Source organism: Vidua macroura, chromosome 2 (assembly GCF_024509145.1).
Source record: "Vidua macroura isolate BioBank_ID:100142 chromosome 2, ASM2450914v1, whole genome shotgun sequence".
NCBI classification, from domain to species: Eukaryota; Metazoa; Chordata; class Aves; order Passeriformes; family Viduidae; genus Vidua; species Vidua macroura.
Window position 1 is genome coordinate 49,271,571 of NC_071572.1, and position 18,152 is coordinate 49,289,722.

An 18,152-nucleotide genomic window follows, 5' to 3' on the forward strand; every position below is an offset into this window, starting at 1 on the left:
TTTAAGTAATTTTCTATTTAAGGCATTGAGATTTATATCTCTGAAAATCATAATGGGTTTTTGTATGTCTTTTACTGATGCTATTATTCTGGACAGTGTCTGAGGCAGACCACGGCTGACCATTAGAACATTGGTCTTCATTCTGAGTGACTTGGGTATAGAAAGGCACTCCAGTTTATTTCAGCGTGATAGCAAAAAATTGTGTATTTACTGAAAAATGTAGCAGAGAAGGGAAAGCTAAAACCAGCTTCATAACTTGAGATTATGAAACTGACAAAGTGGGGTGGTTTTGTTTATTGGTGTTTTTGTAGTGGTTTTTTTGTGGGAGATTTTTTTGGTTTTGTTTTTTTTATATACTTTTCAATTCATCCCAATGCTGCTATGGCAGAATCAGCACAGAGATTATTTTTGCACTGGAATGTCTGAAAATGGATGTGTCTATTGTCAGGAAAGTGTGAGCTTCCATTTGGAAGCTTTAAAATCAAGCAGATTGAAAAGTCTTTCACTACTGGACATTCTGAACATTAGAGTTTCTGTGCATTAGTTTATTTTTTGGAGAAACAGGGTTTTTTAGTCTGAACAGTAATGGAAGCTTTCTCTTAATATACTTAGTAGAGACAGAGAGGACCTTAAATCAAGAATAACATGAAGGAACCCAAAAAAATTGTTATTTATATCCTGTGCTTACTAAAAATGATTGAGTAATGGAAGAGGAGATAACTTTAGAAGAGAAGTAATTGTTGAGCAACTGGAAGAAAATTATTTCCACCATTTAAGCATTAAATGTTAGAACATTTTAGGTATAAAACTAGTTGGTGTTTAAACAGCTCAGTAGTTTGAGCCTTATTCTGTTTCTAAGCTGGGCCATACTATGATTACTGGTCTTTGAACCATCACTAATTTTTGGGATTGTGGTTTAGTATCTATTTTTAAATGGAGGTATAAAGGTTTTCTGTGTGGTGCAGTCTGCTTTGGCTTTAGAATTTCACTGTTGACATAAGTGACTTTTACATAGAAAACAAGTGTCTAATTGTTAGACATGGGTGTAGCACCTTGGATTCCAGTCCCTACCTGCCTCTTCCCCCTGTTTTTTTTTTCTTTTGGCAAAGAATATTGCCAGAAAATTGTAAGGCCATGTTACTTTTACTTTTCCCAACTCTACGAATATTGCTGCTAACCCCCCCCCTCCCCCCTTGAGACACCCTGGATATTTTCCACCTTTGCTGTTAATTCATGCAAGTGCTGCTTAGGACACTTGGATTGAGAGAGACTTACACAGAAAACCACAGTTCACCATCTTTTGTTTTCATAATGTTATTTGAAGAATACCAAAAAATTGGAGTCCACCAAACACAGCTTGTACTGGAAATGATTGACATCTACCTGTTTAGTTTATGCAGAAGTTTTAAGCTATGACTTTTTTAGCTTTTTACAAATGGGAGGAATAAAACTTTAAGGGGGAGGTTCATGTAGCAGACAAATTCATTTTAAGCTAATTAATAGATGTATAAAACAGATTGACTAGGATGAATATTGTCTCACTAGAAACACATGTAGGTTCTCAAATAGGCCAGATCTCAAATAATTTGGCATTGTTTTCAATGGCTTTTGTATTATTTGCTCTTTCAACCTCAAGAGGGCATCCCTTTCTAAGAGATCTTTTGACTGTCTGAAGAAAAATTGGGTGAGCTTCTCTTCTCAGTGTTACACTGAGATCAGATGGTTATTATAACCTGACCCATCTTGAACAGCAAATTAACTTTCCTCTTCTAGATCATAGTCTATTTCCATCATATTTAAGAATAAACCATTACTGCAGTATTCTGATTCAAGAGGAAGAAAACAAATAGGTTAGAAAATAAGCTGTGTATGGGTTTCATGTTTAGGGAAAACAGTTTCTTTATGTGTGAGGCGTGTAAAGGAGACCAGAGGGTTTTGGTTTTTCCCACTCCTTTCCTTGAGTGTAACAGAACATTACAAAAGGCTGACTGAGAAGAGCAATTAGGAGTAGGTTGCTCTTATCTTTTGAACCAAGCCTGTGCTGTTCACCTCTCCTACATAATTCATTCTTTCAGTTAGCAGGGCCTATATGTTTACAAGGACAAGCCAGGCATCAAGGCGTGAGCATCTGCACTTAGATCTCTCTGTCATAAGAGTCTTACCTTTCAGAAAATAAAAAGTAACACACAAGAAATAAAATCTTCACATATTAAAACTGTCTTCACCAATCATGGATATGTAAGTTTTACAATGTATGTTTCACCGTGTATCTTCATTTAATAAGGTGAACATTTAATTTTTGGTGACACACCAAGTGAAATAGCAAAGATGAAGATTCAGAACATCCCACTGTTGCTCATATGAAAACTACTGAATCAAACAGCATAATCCTGTTTTCCAGTCTAAGCCCTTCTTTTTGACACTGGTAGCAATTTCATTTCCCAAGAAACCAGATGCTTTAGGAGGAAAGCTAGTATAGAAGCTATCATCTCATCTTCTGCTTAGGCACTCTGGGAGCTGAGTTTGTAGTCAAATTTAATGAGCGCTTTGGATTGCAATATTCCAGCAGCCATTAAAAATTGGACATTCAGAGGCAGAGAAAGCGATTGCTGCTCTTCGCCTTATTCACAAGTGTCACATGAATCTTGGTACTCTTAACACTATGACAACAAGGTGTAAGGCATTGTTTCTTTCTGAAATAATTTATCCTATAGCTCAAGAGCAGTCTGTTTGGATTATTAATTCTAGATCTGTGCAAAATTAGTATATTGCTTTAGTGAGTTCTTAGAAGTTTATTAAAATTTTGGTTTAATGTTCTGCTGTTTTGGCAATGTAGATGTGTTTTGTGCCAACTTGAAATGCAGTATCATTAAGAGAATTGTAAGTTAAAGTAGACTTTATTAATTTGATAAAAGAATTAGTAAGTGAGGTTCTGTAGGTACAGGTATTGGTTAGATTTTCTTATTGATCTATTTGACCTCAAAATTTTGAGTCCACAGCAAGATTGTACAGGTGGTATCATGAGTCTCATAATATTGGAGAAGTTTTTATGACTGTGTAAAATGTATTGATTAGCTGCAGAAAAGTAAACTTTCAGGTGATGATGGGATGAACTTAAATCCCAGTTTTCTGACTTGTTCAGTGTATCTGACCTTAGTGAAGCTAGGAATCTTATCTGGAAATGAAGAATACTTGTTTCATATGGAAAAAACTTCTGATGTCTGTTTTGAATACTTTCCTCTACCACTGTTGAAGAAAAGAAAAAACAACAAAATAAGCTGTTCACTGAATGAGCATTTGTATTAGAGGGGCAGGAAGTTTTACTGTTTTTTTTTGTTGTTGTTGTCAGCCCCGTTCTTGCCTTATGTAAAGGAGATCTAAGAATGTGATGTTTGTACAACCTGCTTATTATATACAACCACTTTTGAACAGATGTTTGTTTGGAAGACCTAACAACTATAAGTATTAAACCCCTTAGACTTAGGCAAATCCATCACAAATCACATCAGTGTTTTTTACCTTATGATGAAGTTTCTTGAGGATGTTGTGCTTTACTGAAGTCTCAGTAGGAGATAAGTGTATGCAAGTATTGCTTATGCACTTTTGTAGAAAACAAAACACCGAATGCAGAGATAGAATAGTTAAAGTTCTTACTGGTTAATAGTTATGAAGTATTGGGAATAAGGAGTTTATTTCTGAAAATTAGTCAGCTTGTTATTAATAGGCAAGAAAACACATTGATTTTATCTTGCACTGTAATGTCTAAAATTATCTGTGCTGGTTTAACAGTTTGGCCAATCTGTTTCAAATGAGATTATATGAGCTACAGAACTTAGCCTCTTCTGGATCAAAGACTTAGCTGAGCTGACAAGAAAGAATTAGAATGGAAACTCTTCACAGAAGTTACAATTACAATATGTGATATTAACTAGATAAGTGAAATTTCAGATAAATATCTGGAGCCTCTGAAATATCTTTCTCTTCCTGTAACTGTCAGTAAAAAACTTTAGTAAACTAAGTTTACTGAGGAATTTAACCTGTGCCATTCAACTGAGCTAGCTTTAAAGCTGAAAGGTTGTGCTGTGTATTTGCCATTACAGGAGCTGCAAAAACTTTTGGGGTAATGTGTGTGGATACTTGATGAACAGAAGAGTTACATCTTGTAACAATCCAGTTTTCTGGTGTCAAACTTCAAAGTATGTAGGAGCTCATTATCAGTGGGGTCAATCCAAATTTATTTTGATACAATTTGATGCTGGAATAACATATGATGTTGTACCTTGCCTTCTTTCACTGATTAATATTGTGGGGTTTTTAACCGGAGCTTTACTGTTTCAAAGATACTAATATTGAACAAGGACTAAACTTTGTTGTCTTTCAATCCCTAATGGCAGAAGTTCTGTTGAGCTAAAAAAAACCTGCCAAACTTGAGTATGCGTGTAGGGAACTTTTCCCAGCCTTTTCTTTTTCCTCCTTCATTATCTTGATATTTTTGTGTTTACTGCTACCACTGATGTAGGTGAGAAAAAGTAACACACTTTTGAAAAAATAGGTTGCATAGTAAAGCATTGTTTCTTAATGTTCTAGCTTGCAGTAACTTTAGTAATAATGGAAAGGAAGGATAGGCAAATATATACCAGTACAGTCAGAATAATATTATAGTAAAAAATGGGGAATATGTGAACGATGAAATATTTTAAAACAATTTTGAACTTTTTTGTTACGTTTTGTAACATACGGTATTAGAAGGTCTAGCTTAGAGTCTTGTGTTATTTCTGGTATTAATAAGAATGTATGTGCAGATAAAAGTGTTTTTGATGTAGACAATTGTGGCAACCATATTGTAGAAAAATAAATCACCCCATTAAAATGTTACCCACTTCACTGGTTCTCAAATCTTTTATCTCTCCTCTGCTAGTTTAATGTTCTCTTTCTCATCACTGCTCTCAGTGATGTTTCACATCACTGTAGTATAATTCACTGCGTAATTTCATGCCAGATGAATGTGGCAATGCACAGTATTAATACTCTATAAATAAAACAAAGAAAAAAGACAAAAAGCCTTCATTCTCACTGTGCCCTTCCTCCCCTTATCCCTCAAGAATACAAGAAAGAAATAAAAAATGACCTTTGAAGTTAGTCATGACCCTGAGTCTCTCTGGCCTAATAACCCCCCACATTTTGCCTTGCATGGTCACGCATATTTGTCCTGCACTCTTAATCTGGGCGTTCTCTCCTTACATGGTCCTTGTGCCCTCTGTCTGCGGCAAGCTGTTACAGAGAATTGTTTCCTCCCATATGCCTGAAATCCAGTTTTCAAAGCCTGTGCTGATACCAGCCTGGTCTTTGCTACTACAGAACCAAGTAGAAGATGTAATCCTGTCTGGGAATTAATTGTTGTGGAGTTTTGTTTTCTCAAGTCAGTCATACCTCCTCTCCCATCTTAAAAATATTTTTTTAAAAATGTTTTCTCTTATTATTTTTCCAAGTGACAGCCTTATGAAGGCTCCTTTGTGTCTTGGCCAAGGCTGACAGTAATACACCAGTAGTAGGTACCAAGGTGGGCCATGGTAGTGGTAGTTTCTCAGAACAATTTCCCAGCTCATACTTTGTGGTTCAGGGCTTCTGAAAACAGAATGGTGTCCTGTTAAGCCATAGGCCTTGATTTCTTTATTTAGTATTTAGTCCATTCGATTATTATTCTCAAAACTATTATCTGCAGTATCCTGACAGGAGTTTTTAAACTTGTCATCAGTTTTCATGTAATGACAAAATAAGTGGGTTTCCTTAATTTCTAGTATGTGTTTAACAAACATCTTAATTTTTTAGTATTTCCCAGCAGGTTAAAACAAATAACTAGAATGACAAGGCATGCATTTAAAAATTCAATTATAATTAAAACCTCTAAACCAGACTGCTGTTGAGGAGATAAAACTTGATTCTGCTATTCTTACTGCTGTAGCACAGGTTTGGACCATTCTGTAGCCTAAGCTGCTGTCATGTTTAGTCCCAGTGTTCTCATCAGGGTATAAGAGGTAGAGGCTAAAGCTAGACAGAATCTATTGAAATGTCTTCCTCTTCTCCCTTTCTTCCCTGCCTGAAATAAACCTGGTACTTCAGCAGGAAAGTTGTCTCTAGTTTGGAAATAATTTGATCTGTCAAAATTGAGACTATTGAGATTATTTATATTTAGCAAAGCTTGAAACTTTATTAAACTAATAAACTAAATTAAAACCCATCTTGTTTTTCAGACTGAAAACCTAGAGAGTACAATAACCATACCAGATATCAGATTACATAGCAATCCTTCAGCTTTTAATGTTTACTGCAATGTCCGCCATTGTGTGTTGGAGTGGCAGAAAAAGGAAGCGTCTGTGTCTTTGGCCTCAAAGAACAGTGTCCAGAGTGGGGATTCGGACAGTGATGAAGAAGAGGAGCCCAAAGAGCCACCTATTAAACTTCCAAAGGCAAGTAACTGATACCACTTAAAAGTGTGCCATGAATGTCATTTAAGGCTGGTATGTTCTTTTTGGAGATTAAAAAGCAGCAGTATAAGCCAGCTACTTAAAACACTGCTGTAGTTTTATTTGTAGTCCATGTAGTTCAGAATCACTTGATGAAATAGGATGATCTATGTACCTGTCCAAATTAAAGTCAATTAAGCATCAGGTAAACACTCAAGTTGCACTCCTTTAAAAGTGTTGGTACCTGAACACCCATAGCCTCGAAATCTCGTAAATAAGGCAGCTCTGTGGGGCTACCAGCTCATAATGGTAAAGGGTGCTTTTTTTTTTTTTTGCTTTACCCTCCAAAAAGAATAAGTCTAATAATGGAAATAATTTGGTGGAATGGTTCCTAAAATGTTTTGCCAGGTATGCATGTAATTGCAGTAACTCTCAATTATTCTTTCATTTTTTTGGCTTTAATGCCCTTAGTGGTACTGACAGCTCCAGATTCTAATGCATGTTAAGATTTTGACGCTATAGTTGAACAGTTAGTGGTTTTTTTTTATTGATTGCTTCTGTGCTTATAGTAGGATTAATGGTAGAAAGTCAGAAATAAAGGACTTAATGATTTTTTTCTTATTTTTTTCCAGTTTGTTTGTTCACCTGTTTTTTACTATGTATTGCAAAACCATGCATTTAGTTTTGTTCATTGCTACCTTATCAATGCTATGGATCGTGCTTTGTTTTGTTGTTCTTCTAAATCTAAAAGGCATATTCAGGTTAACTTCCCTTGTTTATATTTGGTCTGAAACCAATACAAATGCTGAATTAAAAAAAGGTGGTTGCAGCTGTAGCTCTGTAGAATGTTTGAGTGGCTTAGAAACTTATGATTTTATAGATGATTGCATTTAGATGTTGTTATCTGAGGGGCAAAGTTGGAACTCCGGAGAATAGTGGTGGCGAATTGCAGAGAAGCATAACCAAGTCAGCCAATTGAAATTTCACAGTTGATGATTGCAGACTATGTGGTCACTAGAAGTAGGGTCAGCATTGTTGATGAACTGCTTCTGAGTACTCGTGGATTGTATCAAATGAATCAGCAAGTGCTTGTAGATGCTTAATTTTAAGTAAAAGGCAATGTAGCTATTAGCATTTATGGAGAGTGGAATGACATTTTAAAACTTGAAATTAAAAGAGGGTCCAAGAAGGATGAGATATATCGGTGATACGGATAGAAGATTTGCATGTGGAAACCAAAACATTGGTATTGGACAGTTTATTACAAAGATGGTAGCTTAGAAAAAATGATAGGGAAACTGTATATAACAAACTTCTCTCAAAATAGAAAAATATTGAGATATTTTTTACATTCAGTACAGCAAATAAAAAATATGTGAAAATCAGTATGTTTTCACACTGCTAATTTTTAGTAAAGAATCTATGAAATTTGAGAATTTTTGGTTCAAAAATATGTTTAGATGCTTGATACAACCTCAGTATTTTTCATAACTATCTAGGTAATACAGGGCTGTTTAGGTCACTTGGAGGTACACAACTGGGCTTGGATTCATGCTTTTGAAAAAAAAACATCTGCTTGGAACTGTCTCACATGTAGTAAAACTTCTAGGGACTGACTGTAAATGTCTTGGTATCCTGGATACAGGTGTCTGTCTCATGATAATGAACAGTATTGTGTTGGGCTTAGTTTGTTAACTGTAAAGAAGAAAGTAAATTACTATCAGAAATTCATAATTGTTTATTAAAAAGAATACTGAGGTATTTTGAATTTGACAGTGAGATGAAAGATTAAAAAAAAGTGTGGCTAGGTTTTGTGCTTTTACAGATTCTCCAGAGTATAGTCCTTGGTGTGTTGGTGGTTTTTTAGCTATTGAGAGTAAGTTGAAAACATTCTACATTTTTGTAGCTTAAGGTGACTTTGAGTGTTCTATTGAAGTATCTTTCTTTCAGATCTTAAACTTGAGGAAGTCAGGTTTGTTAGAGCCTTTAAGTAGAATGTATTTTGGAATCGGAAGTTGTCCTATATGATTTCTATAATAAGATTGAGAATAGTTGTTTTTAACATTAAGACACAGACTTTGCTGCTCTTCAGATACTGGCACAACAAAAAATGTGTGTTTTGGCTGTGTTCAGATAGTTTAGTAACTTGCTTTGATAGCTTTATATTTTTGATTTCTCAGGAAATACTTGTATGTCTGACATACTTATTTGCTACCTTATTTATTTAGTATCTTAGCTAATGATGAGGAATACTCTCTACCTAAAATGAAGTAGGTTCAGTTCTGTTGATAAGACTTTTAATTTGCAGAGTAAAGAAGAGGTATTTCCCATACTGTTCACCCTCACCCCCCCGGCCCCCCCAAATTTTAAACTTGAGGCTGAGTAATGAATGATCCACAAAAGTTCTGTACTAAAAGTGACGAATACTGGATTAAAGTGATTAAGGTGGAATTAACTGACTTAAATATTCTTTGTTCCTGCACTGACATACATTTTGTTAATAAGCTTAAGCAAAAATTTAAATTTTTAAGTTGCAACAAAAAATAAAAGACAAATAATTACTTTCTTTAGAGACTGACTTTAAGTCTTCTAAAATTCATTAGGAAAATGTTACCGTGGTAAAGGTTCTTCTTTTTTGTGTATCTATATAATATAAATTAACTCAGATTAGTGTGTAATTTTAATTATAGAAATGTGAGCATTTGGGATAATGCTTACAATGGGAGGAAACATAAAGGAAATAAAACAAGAGAACAGATAAGACATCAAGATGAAATAGGAGAGGTTTTAGGAATTAATTAGGAGTCACAATGTCTGCATCCAGGCTAGAATTTTGGGTACCTTTTGTTAAGCAGTCTTAAACTTTTGATCTGAAGTCTCAAAGGTGTTGCAAAGGGAACAGGAGAATGGTTGCACAGAGAACATGAGTAAGAGCAGTCAGGCTGTGACAAGCTGAGGCAGAGCAGTGCTTGTTTTGGCTCAAAAGCCCTTCAGAGAGCAGTGAGAACAAGCTTCAGATATCTTGAAAAGAACTATTTGCTTATTCTGTCCTCCAGAGCACAGTTTGGAGGAGAGAGATACACATATATATATATATATATATATATATATATATACACACAGACACACATATCTACATATATATACATGCACACATATATATACACACAAGATAGACATATGTGAGGTATGATCTATATATATGTGTGTATATATATGTGTTAAACATATGTAGTATGTGTGTACATATTACATATGTGTGTCTGTGTATGTATATATGTGTATAGATCTATATATTTGTGAGTAGATCTATTTTATGTAGCCTACCCAGACTCTTGATCTCAGTTATTTAAAAACTAACCCAAAACCTATGCAGAATTGACAGCATCCCAGCAGAACTCTGTTACTGATGCCTACTGTAGTGGAAGTTCACCAAACATTTTCCACTGTCTTATGTTCTACTTTCTCTAGCTGCCTCTGTCAGCTCCTAGATGAGGTCTTCTGAGTGAAGGTTGTGAAGAATAAACTTAGTTTTTCTCAAAGACACTATAACTGAACAGGAAGAGCATTTCTAAAAATGTACTTACAATGTATTTTGTTTTTTAGCCTTTAGGATGGTGGTGGGGTTTAGATCCTGGAAAAAACATCATGCCATTATTATGTTGACAGTTTTTTTCACTGTAGATTCCATGCATGTGTTTTCCTCCTACTCCATTGCCAATGTGAAATGTAAGGTGTAATTAGTAGGAAAATTCCTGTTGTGCTTTGAAGACTTGACTTGGTTATGTTTTTATCCTTCCTTCAAGAATAAAATAGATGGTTAAATAACTTCTGAAGGATGGGAATCAAATTACAGGTCAGCAAAGATGGTTACAAGCCATGCAGTAGAACGTAGAGTTGACTGCCAGAATATATATGTTTTAAGCATGGGTGGCAGTTGCATTAACAATGTTATTTATTTTCACATTTGTCTTTTTCCTTAGATTTTACTCAGGGGTGAGTCTCTGTTATACACTCTGTGGTGGCTCTCCTCCTGACCAAAACACATAGTGAAGTTTTTAAGATACAGTTGCTTATTTGTAATGTGCTAACCCTCCTCTCTTTTCTTTCATCTTCATCATTATTAAATACAGAGTTTGAGAAGGAAGTGCAAGGGAGCAGTCAGTGGAGAGAAGCACAACTGTAATCTCAGAATAGTCAGGAATTCTAAAAGGGAAAATTAGAGATGTCTAGAACAGGGCTTTTAAACATGTTCTATTAAATGGCTTAATGCATGTCTGTGATGAGTACATATGAAGTTTTAGTGATTAGCAATTAATCTGTTTTTGTCACAATATAAAAAATAATCTCAGAGGCTTTTAAGGGGAAAGTTCTAGAGCTGCCAGTATCAGCTGTCAAACGTATTGTTATTCAGGATGTGAAGCCAGGTTGCAAGACCATTCTAGTTTCCTGGCTCACGTTAATGAGCAAGGAAAAAGAAGACTGTCAAAGTGTGAACTGGATGGAAATTAGAAGGGCTATAGAGGTATAGTTTGCCTCTTATTGTGTGAAAATTTTTAAGCTTCCTTATTCTTTCAAGAAATTTACTCTGCTTAGATATGCTCTTTCATGTGGTGGCTACTTACGTGTAATATTTGCTGGTATAGTTGTATTGGTGGATTCTTGATTTTGATTCTGGTTTAACACTGTATTTTATATTACGACTTTTTATTTGAGTAATTGTCTTGTTCAGTGAACACTGGTATATACTTTTTTGATGAAGATCTAAAAATATTATATTGGCATCTGTTCTGAAAAATCTGTATTTCTTTAGATCATTGAAGTTGGATTGTGTGAAGTCTTTGAATTGATAAAGGAGACAAGATTTTCTCATCCATCCTTGTGTCTCAGGAGCTTACAAGCCCTACTTAATGTGCTCCAAGGTCAGCAACCAGAAGGCCTGCAATCAGAGCCTCCTGAAGTCCTAGGTAATATCTCATCTTTTACTGTATTTTAATTAACATACATCTGTTATTGTGTTGGACAGAAGAAAATGGTTCTTGGCAAGTATTTGTGAGATAGTAACATGCTTATTCTCAACTGACGGACTGTTCTGGCATGTTAACTCCTTAGAGTGCGTGTATGCAGTACTTCCTCACTGAAACAAAGTAATAAACATCTCAGACTAAAAAATTGGATTTCACTTTCTTACTGAAACATAAAATACTTGGTCTTATTGGAAATAATACAGTTTTAGGGTTAATTTCTCTTGTAATCTGCTGTTGTGGTCTATAGCTTAGATGTTTAATTTTGTAATTTATGTGGAGCTGCTAATCAGTGTCAAAATTCTTGGTTTTATTTTCTCTGGCCATCCAAAAGCTTCCCTGAAAATTAATTTTCTTTTTAATGATATTGAAAATAAAAGTTGAACTTCTGATGCCTTTGAGAGCATGACTGACTATATCCTTTAAGTTAAAATCCCATTATCTTTTGTGTTTATAGAACTGCAGAGAAGTCTGTAGGCTGTAGCCTACTCAGCCTACTCAGGCTGTAGCCTGATTTCTTTAAAGACTTTTTAAAAATTGTCTTTAGACTTCATGTATTTTTTCATGTTTTATGACTTAACACTATTACATTTCCAAAGATTGTAATTTGCTACAGAAAACTTATTTTGTATTGATACATGGAGTATTAAGAAGCTACAAAGAAGACTTTTTGATTACTGCCGTAGCGATTAATTGTATCAGTGCTCAAGAAAAATTAGATGGATTTCTGTTCACACCTGGATTGTTACAGAAGTTCAGCCACCAGACAGAGTTTGGAAAGAGGCTTATCAAAATAATTTTCAAGCCTCGATTTGAAATGCTTGTTTCTATGAAGTGGATTGTGCTTCAACATGGGTAATGGTCATAAAGAGTAGACAAGTGATCTGCACATCATCTCAGTGATGGGGTAGACTGAATAGTGTCTACTATAATAACACTTTCTGGCCCATTTCCTGTTAATGTGTTCCACTGTGACAGAAGGACTTGTAGTTTTTCTTCTTCAGCCATGGTGATTATCCAGACTTGATGTTTTCTGGCTGAAAAGAAGAAAAGTTAAGGATAATTCAGGTTAATTTAAGATGCTTTTCTGTCTGAAATTAGCTCTAAACATAATAGATGAGGAAAGATACAATGTGTTTTCCTGTTTTAATTTCCCATTGATACTTTAATTGTTTTGTATGAGCTTGTGACTGATCTGTGTAATGACTGTGTTCTATCTGCAGAATCCCTGTTCCAGCTGCTTTTGGAAATAACTGTCCGTAGCACAGGAATGAATGACAGTACAGGACAGTCCTTGACAGCACTTTCCTGCGCTTGCCTCTTCAGTTTGGTAGCTGCCTGGGGAGAGACAGGAAGGACGTTACAAGCAATCTCTGCAATCCTCACCAATAATGGCAGCCATGCTTGTCAGACTATTCAGGTCTTGTATTAAAACTTCTCTGTTTCTGGGAATTTATATAAATGAGTACCTCTCATGAGTTCTGAGAAGATGTATTGTTTTCCTGTTACCTTTTCCCCCCACTTGCTATTTTTGAGATGAGTTGGTATTTCTTTGTCTCTCTTGAGCTGGAGTTAGAACAGAAAATGTAACATGTAAAAAAATTGTCATCTCTTTCACTCACTATTTCTTTTATTGTTTAGGTGCCAACCATTTTAAACTCTCTTCAGCGGAGTGTACAGGCAGTTCTGGTGGGCAAAATCCAAATCCAGGACTGGTTCAGTAATGGGATAAAGAAGGCAGCTTTGATGCACAAATGGCCATTGAAAGAAATATCTGTAGATGAAGATGACCAGTGCCTACTTCAGAGTGATGGTTTTTTCCTCTATCTCTTATGTAAAGATGGACTTTACAAAATTGGCTCTGGATATAGCGGGACAGTGAGGGTAATGTGGCTGCTTCTTGTCTGATGAATGATACTTAGCATTTTAACTTCTATGATGTCCTATATCCATGGACAATCTTACATAGGTTACTAATCATCAGTTCTATTACAGTTTGTGTAATTTTTTCTGATTATTTCTGTGACAATTTGACAACATTTTCTTAGAATTTTCACTTGGCAGTATGTTTGAAGGAAGATGCTGAATGATTGTGATGAGTTTTCACTCTGGTATTTGTTAAATGATTGAAGTTTTTTTGCTTTTCAGGGCCATATATACAATTCTACATCCCGCATCAAAAACAGAAAAGAAAAAAAGTCTTGGTTAGGTTATGCTCAGGTAGGTGAATACTTAAAATACAAAATGTGTGGCCCTCCTCATCCCTTATGAGTAGTTTAAGTAGACCCTGGCTTAGAGTAAGCTTACATGGATATTTTATCATTCCTTTGGCTTTTTTTATAAAAAGCAAAATTTTTGATACTGGCTTCTAAATTATGGAGAATGATGGACGTGTGGTTGTACTGGCCTGTGGAAAGGAATAATGGAGCGTCTTTGCTTTGTGTTGTCACTGTAAAAACTTTTGCAAAATATGATGGTTTAGCACATTAGTTTATGAACTGTACAGTCAGTTGATGTGTGTTTCTAAGTGCATGTCAGTGGATGTAAAAAAGTGCTGTTGCAATAAACATGTAAAAATATTTGAAATACCTGTTTATGAAAATAAATTGATGTTAAAACATCTGCACTAAAATAAGGAAAGGCTGTTTTGGTTGGGAAGGATTGACCATGTGTAAACAATACATAGAGATAATTGTTGGTATTGTCTTTACAGAGTTAATTATATTTCTATGGTTTGTGTTTTTTAGAGTTAGTTTCTGGAATATCAACCACTCTTTCTTACACCTTTATTATTCATTATAAAAAAACCCTCAAAACATAAAAATATTTCAGAGAACAATTAATTTACTGAATTTATTGTGTATTTACTATTAACTGAGTCATCTCATTGTACCAGAGTGGTTTTTAGTACACTCCATGCCACGCTTTTGAGATGAAATTGTTCATTACAAATATATGTTCTTTTATTGCAGTTATTGTGTTTTGTGTAAACACAAATACATGAGATCTAGTTTTATTTAATGTAAAAGCAGATCACCAAAAGGTACAGTGGCACAAAACAAATAGGTGTGGATGTATTCATTCTGGAGCCTGTTTTATCAGTTTGGGAAGGAACAGGATTCATATGGTTTCATTATATAGTGTTACATGTTTGAACATTCTCTACATAATTATAAATATGTGATGCTTTTTGAGTGCTTGTACAGGTGTGTGTACTCACACAGTGTCTGTAGCCAAAGGCACTGCAGTTTGGATAAGTGTCATTCTGTGGCTATACTTATAGAAAGGCGTGTAACCTGCACTTATTGCTAGTTATGTGTCCATAAGAGGTAAGAGTGTCCTTAGTGTCATTTCCCTTCAGGTGCATGGTCAACTTAAATTCAGGTGATTTTTCTTACTTCATCATATTAGTTACTTTTAGATGGAAGCTTTTCTATCTACTTTAATGCTCTTTGCTTAATTTATGTGGGCTGGTTTTCCTCATTTTGTCAAGATTTTTTTATCCAGTAGTTTCAATGGAAGAAAACGTCTTAGTGTAGGAGTCAAAGTAGTTAATTAATACTTTTTTTATTCTAGGTTTTAATGCATGTATTAATATGCATTAATGATTGCTCCTCTATATAGGACAACATTATCTGTAGCCTTCCTGGTATTCCTGTGACTATTCTGTTGATTTGAAAAATGGATACAGAAACACAGTTTTTTACTGTGGCTGCGGCTTTTAAGTCTAATTGTATATGTATATAAATAACAGAATGAATATGTGGGGCTTCAAAAGTTACATACAAGCTTCAGCATGCTAATCTATAGCATGTAGAAAGTGGAGGAAGGGAGTCAAATTTCCATTTTTTAATATGGAATTTAGTTATAATTTGCATTAGTAGAAAAAAGATCATCATTTGATGTGTAAAAGGCTTCCAATATTTTAAAGCAATATCTAAAATAATCATTGCATTTTTTCCCATTTAACATCTATTAATGTATTTAAGAGTATTTTCATACCTCCACTTTTTTTTTTTTTTTTTTGTTCTTACTAGGGCTATTTATTATACAGAGATGCGAATAATCACAGTATGACAGCCATAAGAATAAACCCTGAAACTTTGGAACAAGACGGTACAGTTGCTTTGCCAGGTGAGAACCTCCAGATGAGAGAAATGTGGTCTAGTTGGTTTTTACATCTTAGTATTTTCAGGCAAGCAGAAGAGAAACTGAGAGATTTTGAGGTCACAAATAGATTGCTTTATGACTTTGCTTCACATCAGACCAGCTTCAGTATTTCACTTAAAGGCCTTGCATCTTACTCCAGTTGCTGGAAGAATATTGCAACATTTTAGAATATGTGAACATCTTAATTTAAAGACTACAAGAGCTTAAATTCCTTCCTAAAATTTTTTTCTTTCTCCTTTGAACTTTGAATGTTTGGCTCATGTGTGACTTCATTTCCAGGATTTCTTACATGTAGGCAATTATAAACTATGAACAAAACCATTTTTTTTTATTAATAGGATAAAAATATATCCAAAAAGCAAAGGCAACTAATGAACACTGATGGACCATGCTTCTGATGTTTATATTGGTGGTGGATTTTGGCTTATTTGTTTGGGGAACTTTTTTTCAGTTTTGAGGGGTTTTGGGTGGGGTTTGTTTGTTTTGTGGGGGTCGTTTGTTTTCATTTTGTTGTCTTTTTTCTGAGGAGCCTCGTAACTTCAGTCTGTTTAGAGAATAAGGATGTTCCTGGAACATGCTTTAATGGCTTCTAGTGAAATACATCTGTTCTTAGCTACACAGATAAATAGCAGAAGGACACAAGAATATTTTTAATCGGACAATGACAGGCTTATTTTGTAGATCAGAAGATAGATTTTGTTTCATTCTGACATAAATGAGAAACCACTGAAGCCTCAGGAAAGTTCTCTAGGATTTTTGTCTTTAAAATGCAAACAGCATTTTTTTAAACAGGTTCTGAATGTTGAATCTAGTCCAGCAACCTTCTGCACATCCTTAAAGTATGGATGACTTTTTAAGCTGCTCTTGCTCTTTGTGGGGCTGTATGAGATATTTCAGTGCGAGCACATTCAAGGACCTGAAAAACTGCCTTTCTGAGTGGTTTTTCAGCATTGTTCACCTTAGGGCAGCTCCTTACACAGTAGGGTTCATTGATGTCTTTAATTATGTTACTATTTGTAAACAAACCAGTGTTCTTCATGCAAGTCTTGAGAGAGATATGAGCACATTTAAAGTCTACCCTTTGGAGCTGTTAGCTTGTTTTTGCAAATCTCAGTGACAAGTGTCGTTCTGCAAGACTGCCTTGTATTTATACTGTAAAAAAGAACAGATTAAATGCGTGTGCCTTCTCAACAAATTGCAAAAGCAAATCTGAATGGGAATACCCTTTCAGAAATTTCTCAAACTATCTGCACAGTTGCATTTTGTGTGGTTTGGGATGGTGTTAAAGTAGATGTTAGATGTTCTTTGTAACTCCAGTCCTTTGTATTTCAGTCCTTGAACTTTGCTGTTTTGCTTTGTGCACTTCTACACATTTATTAAAGTGTGTTATTGTGAGAAGATATGATCTTGTTCTTTTGCCTAGGATAAATTCCAGGGGTTCCACTTCTGGTTATTTTCCTTTCCCCTTAGAAAAAATGAAATGAAGGTAGGAGGAAGGTGTCTGACCTGAGGAAAACTGAGTAGGTACTTAACTCTGAATAGTAGTGGCTGCCCCACTGCTATCTTATGGTGACGTACCAGTTGTTCTAGTCCTGAAAAGCCATGCTGGATAGAACTAGAAGCCAGTGACCTTGCCAACAGCTGAACACAGCAAATATTTGCTCCTATTTGGGATGATATTCAGACATGGCTCTATCTCTTATTAATTAATCTATCTCTTTCAAATTAATCTCTTTCAAATGCCTGGGCTGGTGATAGTGCATTAAAAAAAAGTTTTAGAATTTATTCATACAAATGATGCCTAGGAGGTTAGGAGATGTGATTAGAAGTTGATCCTAGGTAGAACTCACAAGACCTTAGAAAAATCAGAGAACAATGGAACATTATTTTCTCCTTTCTCAGACAGTAGGATCCAGCAGCTTCTTGAAACCATAAACTTCTATTTTTGAAGGGCAGTCTTTCCACTCTGAAAGATGATCTTGCAAATCCAGCCTTATATCTGGAACTACCAGGCTATGTGTCACCATTCTTGTGTCTAAGGCCTTTGCCAAGATTTATACACTGTACCTGAGTTGTGTATGTTTTTATCTGACTGTGTATCAGTCCATGTATCATAAAAGAATGTCTGAATTCCGTGAGAATTTACTAGGTGACTAGACCTTAATTTACAGAGGTTTTCATCTTTGCCATTTCTTTCAACAGTGGTGCTCACTGCATACCTTAAAACAGTTTCTGTTTTCAGATGGAGAAATTGAAGTCACATTGTATATGGTTTTACTGTTCTTTGAAATTGCAAATTAGTATCTTAGGCTCAGGACTGTTCCCTTAGTGCAGAAAGTGCTGCTAACTGGGGGTAACCTGGATGACCTCAAGGCCTGCATTTTTAGCAGGTGCAGAATGCTCAAGATGAATGTCAAAGGTGATGCTTCACAGTCATCTTCCTTTGAAGCCTCTGAGGAGGCTGTGATTAACAGATGTCTGTAGTTATGTGATT

At 35.2% G+C, this 18,152-nt stretch overlaps 1 protein-coding gene across 15 annotated transcripts in view; it reads left to right on the forward strand.

Moving 5' to 3' along the window:
* Positions 1 to 18,152, forward strand: part of MYCBP2 (MYC binding protein 2) — a 173,723-nt gene that overhangs the window by 25,173 nt on the left and 130,398 nt on the right. For all 15 annotated transcript variants that reach the window (XM_054001515.1, XM_054001538.1, XM_054001546.1 and 12 more), the window contains exons 3-8: positions 6,252 to 6,467; positions 11,278 to 11,431; positions 12,712 to 12,908; positions 13,130 to 13,372; positions 13,637 to 13,708; positions 15,526 to 15,622. In XM_054001515.1, coding sequence (XP_053857490.1) covers positions 6,252 to 6,467; positions 11,278 to 11,431; positions 12,712 to 12,908; positions 13,130 to 13,372; positions 13,637 to 13,708; positions 15,526 to 15,622 — 979 coding nt within the window. The remainder of the gene's footprint in view (positions 1 to 6,251; positions 6,468 to 11,277; positions 11,432 to 12,711; positions 12,909 to 13,129; positions 13,373 to 13,636; positions 13,709 to 15,525; positions 15,623 to 18,152) is intronic.